Source organism: Struthio camelus, chromosome 20 (assembly GCF_040807025.1).
Source record: "Struthio camelus isolate bStrCam1 chromosome 20, bStrCam1.hap1, whole genome shotgun sequence".
Lineage (NCBI taxonomy): Eukaryota > Metazoa > Chordata > Aves > Struthioniformes > Struthionidae > Struthio > Struthio camelus.
Window position 1 is genome coordinate 2,498,713 of NC_090961.1, and position 11,300 is coordinate 2,510,012.

The 11,300-nt window shown below is 49.2% G+C and overlaps 1 protein-coding gene across 2 annotated transcripts in view; it reads right to left on the minus strand.

Annotated features, from left to right (window-relative positions):
• LOC104148077 (carboxyl-terminal PDZ ligand of neuronal nitric oxide synthase protein-like) overlaps nucleotides 1-9,970 on the minus strand; it is a 40,527-nt gene extending 30,557 nt beyond the window's left edge. Inside the window, exons 1-2 of one of the 2 annotated variants that reach the window (XM_068914540.1) lie at nucleotides 9,802-9,970; nucleotides 5,634-5,705 (exon numbers count right to left, since the gene is read on the minus strand). In XM_068914540.1, coding sequence (XP_068770641.1) covers nucleotides 5,634-5,705; nucleotides 9,802-9,906 — 177 coding nt within the window. In that variant the 5' untranslated portion in view covers nucleotides 9,907-9,970. The remainder of the gene's footprint in view (nucleotides 1-5,633; nucleotides 5,706-9,801) is intronic. The other variant, XM_068914541.1, reaches the window with a different exon arrangement.
• Between the last annotated feature and the right edge of the window lie 1,330 nt (nucleotides 9,971-11,300).

An 11,300-nucleotide genomic window follows, 5' to 3' on the forward strand; every position in this document is an offset into this window, starting at 1 on the left:
CAGCTGTGTTCTTGACTGGTCATAGTGTGCTAGCCATTTGGAGTAGATACATAAGATGGCATGTGCTTTAAACTCTAACCTTATAAGAACAGTAATATTTTTCTTGAACTTTCCTTAGAATACCAGGTACTCTTAAGAATTAGGCAAGGTTCACACCAGCAGTTTAAAGACTGCTGAAATATTTTTAGACATTAGCATTGTTTTCCTTCATGGCCCAGGGTTGTCATTAGCTGAGCACTTGGATGCGCTCCTAAAGAGGCTGAAAGGAAAAGCCCTCCAGGAACTGCAGCAGAACAAGCTTCCATCCAACAACAACACATCCTGGCGTGCAGCTACATAGGTCTATACCAGGGCAAGTGCTCTGCTGCTTTGCACAGGGGAGCTTCCACGCTTGAGCGTGTGCTTCAGCTGCAGCTGAGCCAACAGCTTCATTAAATGGGAGGGGCTGTAAAGGCTAACCAAGAAATCCAGCAGCTGGGAGTTCAGCCTCTGTCTTTTTTTAGTGCTGATCACAACTCCAGCGCAGATTAACATGAAGCTGTCAGGAAAGTTTAGCCCCAAGCATAATAACTCAGGAAGGGCTTATAGGCAAAATATTTCAGGGGACTCTATGCAGCAGCAAGGTTGGCCAAATTCTCATCTGTAGTAAGAAGGGTGTCTGCCTAAGAAAACCAAAGGGAGCGTGTTCTAGAAGAATCCCATGAACAAGTGTATTAAACGTCTCTATCTCTGGAGCCCTCCTACACAGTGACAAATTAGACTGAGATGGTTGAAGGCAGTCACCCTGCCCTCCCCCAGCTCTCCACCTGGTTCCTCTCCTTCTGTAGCAAGAGGAGATAAATGGCACCCGTATTGGTTCCTGAACCACTGCAGTTTCCAGCCCTTTGTCACTTTAAGCTGACATGTGAAGCCAGTCCAGCTGTCAGACTGGGCGCTGCTGTGGTGCAGGAGAGACAGGTTATGTGAGCTTGTCTCTGCCACCTCTGCTTAGGAGGTAGCACTGTAAGACTGTAACTTTCACTCATTCCAATTTAAACTGATGTCTTGTCACACTTCAGCACTACCAGCTGATACTTGGCAGTCGATGTGATTTTTACTGTGTGGTTAGATAGCACTTCTTCCTCACTAGAATACCATAGTGAGAAACTGGGAAACTCTTGAGGCCCGAAGAACTGCTTAAGAACACAAATGCAGCAAGAACTAGCAGGAAAAGGAGGAGGCTTGAGTAAGAACCAGGTTCCCACTCCAAGGCCAACTCAGGCATTTCTGAAGTGTCCTAATGCAAGTTTTTATAAATGGTTTCTGCTTCTCTGGCACGCTGGCCTTTGGAAAAAAGCTTTCTCAATTAAATTAGAACTAAGAAATATGAAGGTAACAGAAAGAACTTGTTAGCCTGTATGCCTGCCTCCAGTTTGTTCATCCTGGTACTTGGATGGGCAGAGCACCAGTAGGCTGTTCCCTTGCGAAATGATTAAACCAAATAAACCATCCAACATCTGGCTGCTTTTTGAGTGTTAATACCTGCTCAGTCACCAGTCAGACCTTCCAAACAGGCCTGAAATTTCTAGGCTTTGTAGATTCCTACAGTGTAAATTGCAGGGAAACTAACTCTCTGCCTTAAAGGTAATTAAATGGAGTGACTTAGTGAGTTGTTGGCAAGAGGCTGTATCTGTGGGTATGACAGGCTCTGACGCTACTCCAAAAGCGTGCTTGGACAACTCACCCCTCAAAATAGCAGCATTTCACTAGGGCTGTTTGACTGGCTGTGAAGTGCTCCACCAAGGTTAGTGCTGCACTAGGAAGGGAATTAGCTGACTCTTTCTCCTCTGTCAATGTTAACTCTCTGGAAGCTGGGGAAAGGATGCATAGGATGTTGCCATGTTAACCCTCCTCATAAAGCCATCCGCTCCCTAGGGGCTCTCTCAGGGCAACATTTTTGAAGTAACCTCAGGATCTTCAAGAAAATGCCTTGTGGTTTACAAAACTCTTCTTTACCCTAGGCCTGTACCTATAAGCATCTTTAGCAAAGCTTTCCTGTTACCGTTGTAGTCTCAGTGTTGCCTGGGCCTCTTAGCATCTCTCCATTGCCTCTTCAGTGAGGGCCTTCACCTGGCTATGGGGAGAACTTGGCTAGCTCAGGGTTCTCTAATGGACAATGAAGAGTAATGTATTTAGGGAAAGCCTAAATTTAGGTTTACTCTATTGCATCATAGAGCTATTTGGGCCCTTGAGAAGGACTTTTTCATCCTTTACATTAGCTGCCACTTGACTTCTGCAGAAAGAAAAATCTTGTATTGTACATAAGCTCCTTAGAGCTCTGAGAAGGCTCAAATATCTGCAGATGAATCCACTTCAGAAAAAAAGCCAGCTTCATCAGAAAATTGACTCTGAATGCAGGAGCTTGAAGGAGTACTGCCACACACCCAGGCCTGGATGGCTTCAGGCAGCAGCAGGAGACTCTGCAGCTACTGCATGCTGCTTCTCCAGAAGAGGTTTCCCACTGCTTTTGAGGTGGAGGAACGCCTTCCCACACTGGGTGCTTGTAGCTGCACGGCAAATTTCACTCTCATAAACAGCAACTGGAACTTGATATGCCTGTCAGGGCACAGTGTTTCAGTACTTATTCAAGCAGCAAACTAATTTCATCACCTCCCCTCACAGGGCAAGAGGAGGTAGAGGGATTAGCTTGAACTCTGAGGATCATATAATAACATGGCAGCTTATATGCAGCTAATAATCCACTGGGAGGATTAGCAAACTTACAGTTGTCTAGCTCTGCATAATGGGAAACCAAGCACAGCAACTCCCCTATTCTACCTATTGCGTTTGCATTCCCTCAAGTGGAAGCACAAACATGATGAGACAAGGTTTTCCAGACTGTTGTGAAATGGGAATCAAATCTGTGACTAATGGAGTATTGCTAGTAATTCCACAAGCATCCATTCAGTAAGAAGTATGGATTTAAGCTTTACTATGAGAGTGCATCTTAAATCCCGACTGCAAAAGAACAGATCAAGGTTTCAGCAGGCTAATGTCATTCAAGGCTCTCTGGGAGTAATGTCCCATACCTGTGCACACTGCATGTCCTGAAGTCTGTAAGCAGACTGCTCAGCTGATGAGTGGAGACCACTGAACTCCACCTAGGTTTCCTGGCATAATTCACATGTGACTGGCAAAAGAGCCCTGTACAAAACACTAGGGCAGTAAGATGCCAAGGAGCAAACTTAGCAACTGGATAGGAAGCTGCTGCTTTCTGGGCTGTTCTCCCTCTCTCTCTCTCCCCCCCACCTCCCTACAGTCTGAGGCCAACTTTCAGTGCTAGGTAGCTCAAGATTTTTCCCTACAGTGAGTGCTTTTAATCACAGACTGGAGACAAGAATCAGACATAGGACTAGGCAGGCAATTTCAGAGCCTGTATTAATTTGGTAATAAGTGACCAGAGTAACCAGCTCTGTCAAAGCCTGGAAAAAACAAAGGGGTTGGACTGCCTGAAGACCGGAGCTGTGACTCCTCACCTTCCTCCCTGGTCCCCCTTTGGAGTGGCAGTGGCAATAAGTAACAACCTGCCTGTGCCAGTGGGCTGCCCTTGGACTCCACCGGCTCCTGTCAGGGACCGCTCCAGTGCTGGCTAAGGCTGCCTCCCATGTCGCAGGGCATGTGGAGTAGCATAGGAGATGTCGTGCTAGGGCTTGTACTGTGCAGCTCATCTCTTCTGCTCCAGTAGAGAATCCCAGTTGAACACTGGAGCGCACAAAGGATGAAAGCTTTTGCAAAACATGCCCTTGCCAATGCTTGGCAGGGCTTGCAGAACCTTTCTCACTTTTGCAGTGCAAATAGGCACCACCACTCACAATAAGATGGTAGCAGAATACAAGCTTCTGCCAATGGCTTCTTCCAGTATTTCCTCCCAGTTACAACTGGTGCTGCCGAGAGTCCATGGGAAAGAACGCTGGTATAGACAAGGCCTCTGCATGCAAATGAACACTACATAAATAACCCCCATCTTCCCTCCCTTCCTAGGTTGTGTACTCTGTGCACTAGAATTCTCTTCAAAGACTTCCCAGTTCATTCTTTATGCTCTAATTAAGGATCAGTGCCAATTAACTATCTTCAATAGAGGAGCATCTTCCGCTCAGCAGCCAGGAAGTGCCTGAATAAGATCCTGCTGTACAATACACACATGGAAGAGGAAGCCCTCTCTCTTCAGAAAGGGCTTCCAAGATTAAAAACCCAGTAGAGAATACAGGATGCCTATTTCAAAATATTGTGTGATAAGATTAATTGATGGGCACCGGTGAATGCAGAGTGGTTTGTTATATGCTTCACATAGTATGCTTCACATAGTACATGTTACAGTGCTGCCAAGACTCCAAGCTGGATACTATGTCATCATAGCAATAGCAGGTGTGAAAGCAGAATATCACGCTTTCTAGAAACTGTTTTGTTTGTTTGTTTTTTTTTTGCTTACATGGGTATTACTTACTTAAGGATCAGAAGCCACTTTTGCTATGCAATGTCAAGTATGGTGCCAAAAATTCACTTCAGCTCAAAACATACCAATAGTTGCATCAGCATCTAAATTGTCCCAATAGCCCTCACCTATTACCTTTGCTTCCTATGGATGTTCACCTGTTCCGTAAATAATCAGACAATTCAGATTGCTACCGTGCTGTGTTCTGAACAAGAGCTGTGCTAATAGTATGAGCGGGCAAAAGCAGGGGAATCTCATTTCTGTGCTTGGCTGGAGTTGAATACATCAGCTCCCCAGCTGGTTACAGACAAAGTTTAAAAAGCACTATTCTAAATGAAAATTAGATGCTTAAACATGGTGGGGGGGAGGGTGAATAGGATAATCCCTTCAAAGCTTTAAATGGAAGATTCTCAAACCTGCTTCAGCTGATGTGAGACATATGAACAACCTCAGAATTAAGACTCCTGCAAAACTTCAGCCAGGCACCACAGCAGCACTGCCTTTGGGGGTAGATATACTTGAAGGGGTTATACAGAAGGCATATTTAAGCTAGTTGAACTGCTAATGACAGCTAAATCTGGTGACCATTCACAGACTGTTTGAAGAATAAAGGGCTAAAGGAAGAAGAGCGTAGACTTGCTGATGAGAAACAGGAACTGTAAGACTGCATGGAGGACTGGGTAAAAGCAAGCAAATTGTTCCAGGAGCAGCAGAATCCACAAAGTCTAATCCAGTGGGATTTACATCCATCGTAACAGCTAGGCCAGTGATATTTCAATATATATAATAATATGATATATTTGGAACCAGTGAGTGAGTTCAAGAGCTTCTGTGGTGCAGATTGTGCGTGTCTCATTTTTTCACAAAAAAACAGGCTAAATAAAACTCTTAAGGTTCAAGGAGAATCCCCATACCTGCTTGACAGGAGCTAGGGCTCTATGTTCAAGCTTTGCTAACTGATCTCTTTGCAAAGAACAGGGGGCTAGTCAATCCTTGCATGCCTCAGGAATTTCTAGAAAAGCATGTTACCATCCTGCCTGCTGAGACTTGAGCTCCCAGATAAGAAGGGTGAAGGGAAAAGCCAGAACAACACAATGCAACCAGATCACTGCAGCGAATGTAACCTTCTATCCCACATGGGATTCAGCTTTATTGAACTTACCCGAATCCTCCTCATGGCTGCCACAATCTCCACGCGGCTGTTGGGCCTCGGTACATCCAAGCTACCGATATACTGAAAGACAGAACAGCGAGATAGTCTGTAAAGTAATGCACAAGTTAATGGCACAGGCTTCCTTGAAACAAACGGCATCTCTCTGCTTGGTTAAACTCTCTTGACACAGGACATGAGAGGAATATCTGTCGTGGATAATATATCAAAGTTAGCGAGCTGTTAATGGACTTCTAACTTTGGGTGTGAGCCTCTGACCTCATTCAAATTCTGGATGTGCCTTTAGAGTCACCGGACAATCAGTTATTAAATTTGTTGTATTCTCTGTGGAAACATTCTAGTTCACTGCTTCCTGCAGGACTTGGCAGTACCAGCGCTTTGTAGGGCACTTTCAGTTATTAATCAAACCACAGTTCTGCAGGCCTGAAAACGGGGCTCCATCCTTTGTTAATTTTCCACTACACCTGACTCAAAGCTAAAGGTGCATAAGGAGTGGAACAGTTGCCAGGATGTGCAACAACTTTGCTTTGCTGGAAAAGGTTCGTGCTCTTTGTGTTCTTGGCCTAACTTTTCAGCCTGGACCATCCTTCCCTCCAGATACTGCTTTTTCTCTGCTTGGTCAGCCCAGCTGAACTGTCTGCAGACTCCCAGTAAATACACTCAAATCTATATCTCACACCAGCTGTTTTTAGCTACCCTCATAGGAGCTGCAGTCCTGAACAAGGTGCCCAGCTGAGCCTGCACCAACATGATAGCTGCTGTCTTTGGCATACCGTATCTGCATATAAGTGTAAACATCAGTCCTTCCAGCAAATGTAGCAGCTCCTCTTATTCAGGAGCCAACACTCAAGGCAGATGGCAGCTGCCAGGTTCCCAGCATCTCCGCCTCAACCAGTTTACAACACCTACGGCTTTCTGCAAGTTGGTTGCCTGTTCTCTTGTATGTAGCGTCAATATGCCACTGATGCTACGCGGGTTTGTCAGGGAAGACCTGTAGGACAACAGCTTCATGTTGCTGGCATTTTTCCCTGCTGTGTGCTGTTCCCCTGTGGTGACTGTACTTCCCCCTTATGCTCAGTTATAAGGCTTATATGCCAAAGCAGACAACTAAGGTTATGCACATGTTGGTAGGAAGAGCTCTGTGCCAGGACTCTGCTGCAGCACAGTGGGTACCTGCGGCAGCACACAAGGTGCAGGCCTGTCAAACGGGAGCGCTGCCCAAGCAGCTGCCAAGCTGGGGGGCACAAAGCTGCCAGCTTGGCCCTAGGAATGAGGAAAACATGCAGTCTCTGCTGGCAGCAGTATCGCGTGTGGGGCATGTGAACAGAAAGTGGTGTGGATCACCAAGGGTCTGAGGAAAGACTTTGCATGTCAAGGACACGTTGGCAAGGGGAGGGCATAAAAAATGCCATTTGTCTCTGTGAGTGGAGGAAGGAGGGAATTCCCCAGCCAGCAGTAGCCAGCATGGGATGCTGTCCTCTCCACCCTGGAAGCTGTCCCTGCCCTGGAAGTCCAGCAGCTGAAAGGAGGGTGTTGGATTGGGACTGCCTTTCCCTGCGTGGTGGCATGGGGTTTTTTCCAGTGCAGTCTGTCCCTTCCCTCACTGAAACCCGCAGCCCATCTCTCAGTGCAGCTGTAGCAGGCAGATTAGTGGGGGACGGAGGGCAGTTTACAAAGCTTAGTCCCTCTCTACCAGAGCATTTGGTTCATGAGTCACACTTGGTTTTTGACTGTGTGCTTTGGAGACTTGGGCTTTTTGAATGTTGTTCCCCTGCAGAGAGGGGAGGGGGAAGTGGGGCAGCTAGTTGGGAGACCCCTACAAATATTCAAATACAAATATACATATAAGTACTTCCCCAGAAGCAGCTCCATAGCTATTGCTGTTACTGACATAGTTGCGTTTTTATTTCTCTCCTGTAATGCTGGCAATTCACAGGATCATGTGGCTTGTAATGGGTTTTATTTTGAAAACTTCTACTTAATAGGGCTTTTCAGAGATGGATTCTCCTAGCTTGGTATTTACTGCTCTTTTATCTGCCTTGAAATAAACACAGCAAGCAGTCTGAAAGGTCATCTGCTTTTCCTGATGCTTCTGTAAATGTCTATGCAAAATAGCATTTTTAAGAGCTGTAACTTCAGCTGTACCCTTTTGGTAAACCACAGGGGAACCAAACCGCTCAGACCACAAGAGCTTGAGGGCAGCAGGGAAGGAAGAGACAGAGCTAGGGTTTCCCTCTGCCCTCATTGTTGAGGGCATATCAGTGTCACTGAAGCGCGGTGGCCTGTTTGGTTTGCAAGCATCTTGCTCCCAACTCCGAGGTGGTTGTCAGTGCGGTCACATGTAATTCAGACCAATTCCGTGCATGAGGCTGGCTTTGTATTGTGAACAACAGAGCTGCAGTGGGGAACAGTCCACACTATCAAAGATAAGTGAACAGGTAGGGGCAGGAGGAGCGCTGACGACAGAAAAGGCACGAAAGAAAATACTCAAACTCTCTGCTTTGGCCTTACAACCGAATTTGGGTACCCGAGTGCCTTAACAGAGCCCAGCCAGGCTCACTGAGCTCCACCCAAACAGAAGAACCCTTCCACAAGCAGCTTGTGGTATTGAGCTCTTAACTTAAAGGCATTAAAGTTCATCCCTGAAGATTATAGGGCAAGTAATATAGTTTGGTATGTACAGATTAGAGACTGAACATCATCAGTGAGATTGCCTGGTGTGAGACCCTGGGTAACTGGTTAGCAGCCTTGTCATTTTGAGAGCTGCAAGTAGACTGATGTACCCATAATAAGCATCTTAATTGGAGGAGACAGACTCTGGAGCCGAACTGAGCAAGCATGTTACTAAGGTAATGCAAACTTCATCTTCGACCCACACATCTTCCAGCATGTTATCCAGTCTCTGAATAGCACTGTATTCCTAAAGCTGTCAATCTCAAGAAGTCCATTTCACCCACTTAAAGATACAGTCATTTCACTTTTTTTAAGAGTCACAATAAGGATTTTTCTTCTCCTTAACATAGTCTGCAGCATAGCAAATGTTAATTTTTAAAAAAGCAATTCAAAGATGGCTTTTCTCCCCTAAGGAAGAGACAGATTTTTAAAATAGGTGATTAACTGTCTGCACAGATCTATCCTATACACTGTTTAAAACTTGCAGCTCCTTTAGCAGGAAGACTGAAATGCAGAAAAATCCATATTTTAAAGCTTTATTTGAATATACTCCCTTTCTTTACAGCCCAGGAGGCAGCAGACATAAATTCCATTTTTAATTTGTGTTAGGCCACCTGCAAACGGGGTGGCGGGGGGGGGGGGGAACCCTAGAGTTGCTCCAGCGAAATGCAATTCCTCTTGTCAGCTAAATTATAACCTCGTTCCCTGTACTGTCTACAGAGCGTCAGCTACAACGGAGCCACTGACTCAAAGGAGCGAGGTTGTAACGCCGGGCCGTTCTTCGTGATCAGTGCGAAACGCCTGACGACATCGGTGTTTCTTTCCGATACCTCAAGCTCGCAAGGGTTTAAATTAAAGGCCTTGCCCACACGCGCGTTTTCACACAGTGAACAGGCCAAGTGGAACAAGGTGCTGGAACGGCTTCGGGCAGCGCCCAAGAGTCTGCCAGTTGCCAGGGGAATACCGCTAGCGCTCGGAGGCAAGGACGGCGGCCTGCCCGATGGCGTCGAGGACAGCCATCCACCGGGGCAAGGATAGGCCGGCGGGCACGGCCGGCACGCGTGCGCCGGTCAAGGGGTGTCTTTCCAGAGCAGTTCTCAAAGGAAAGGCACTGGGAGGCCTCCAAGCATTAAACGTCTGAGAAATCGCTAGGGAAAAAAATGCAACTTGTTTGATTTCGATGTTGGCAAGGCCAAGACGCCGGTGTTAATCCCCCCCCCGCCCCACCCCAACCCGGCGGAGAGGGCCGAGGAGGAGCCCGAAGCCTTCGGCCTCGGCGCCGCGGGGCTCCCGGAGGAGGAGGAGGGCGGCGGCGGGTGGGCGACGTGCCCGCCTCGTGTGGAGCCGGGGCCGCAGGGGTGCGACGGCGGGGGCTGCGCCAGGCCGGCGGCTTCCCGCGCTTCGCCTCCCCTCAGAGCCCCCGCCATGGCCGCCGCGGCGCTGAGGGGGACGGGGGGGGGGGGGAGCCCTCGCCGCCGCCGCTCACCTTGGCCTGGAAGTGGATGCCGTGCTGGAAGGCTTCCTCGTTGTGCAGCGGGACGCGGGAGTCGCAGCCATCGTCCACCAGGTTGTACCGGTTCTTCACCGGCATCGCGGCGAGCCGCCTCGCCCCCTCCTCAGGGCGCGCCCCGACCCGCCGCCCCGCCGCGCAGCGCCCGGCGCCGCCGAGACCGCCCGAGCCCGGGCGGCGGCAGAGCCATTGGGGGAGGCGGCGCGGGGCTGCGGGCGCCCGAGCCGGGCCGTGTTTTGAATGAGCTGGCCCCGGTGCCGAGCGCAGCGCCGGCCCCTCGCCTCGGCGCCATTGGCCCCAAGTTGCCTCATGTGACGCGGCGGAGGCGGGCGGCGGGCGGGCGGTGGCCGCCTGCCACGGCCCCGGCCCCGGTCCTGGCCACCGCGGCCCGAGGCGAGCGCGGCTCCCTCCGAGGTTTTTTGCGCCTGTGTGAAAATAAACTGAACCACCCGACTGAGCTTCCCTATATCTGGGGCGATCTTGGCCCGACGGTGCCTTTTTTTTTTTTTAACGCAGAGGAACGACGTGATGGAGCTTCATCCTCACTGAACTGTTTTTTGGGTGGTTTTTTTTTTTTTTTTGGGGGGGGGGGTTGCAAAACGATCTAGCGCCTCCCTGCAGCTTCTGTGCAGCAGCGGTTGGCTAAAACCCTTCTGCGCGGCAAATGCGAACGCGGTTTCCCTTCACTTCGTAAGGAGCAGGCGGCCCCGTCCGAGGCCCCGTCGCCCTACCCTTGATGTCCGCCGACCGGCTGGAAAAGCCCTGTTGGGATTCGGGGGTTGGCTTCGTCGCGGCGTCTGCGCGCTCGGGGTGGCCTTTCCTCGCCAGCTCCTTCCTCGCCGGCTCTCGGCGGGCGCCGCTGCGGGTGAGGGATGCGCCACAGGCCCGTGGCAGACCCGAGGCGGACGTGTCTGCTGCTCGCGCAGCCGTGCTGCTCGTCGTCCGCGGAAACGTTAAATCGTGTAGGAGCCGAGGAGCGGAGGCTCGTGTTTGCTCCCGATTGGTTTCATGGGGGTTTCCCAAGAATTAATTTTGCTTCACTGTGTATGGAGTTATGACCTTTTATTGTACAAGTACTCCCTAGCTGAATGCTTGGATGCTGTTGGGCACCTCCTTTCATGTGGCTCTTTACATAGCAAGGCAGATTTTGTTAATCTCTTTTCTTATCACTGAACAGAATCCAAGATCTGGGATGTGATCCGCGAGGTGTTGATCTGTCTCCGCTTCTGAAGCCCCGAGGATGGGGAGTTCCCCGTATTGAGCTGAGACCAAACGCTCGCTCTGTAAGTATGGCTTGTTCACGGACCGGCAGACTTTCCCCTTCGAGTCTGATCTCTTAGCTCTGCCCCTCTTCAGCAGGAGTTTCAGACTTTTTCAAAGGATTGTCTTTTGCTCTGCCAGCTGTTTCCCACTTCGTGTCATTTCGTTGGGAAGATTTAGGCCTGCACTGCTCCCTGTCTCTGTCTCATGACTGT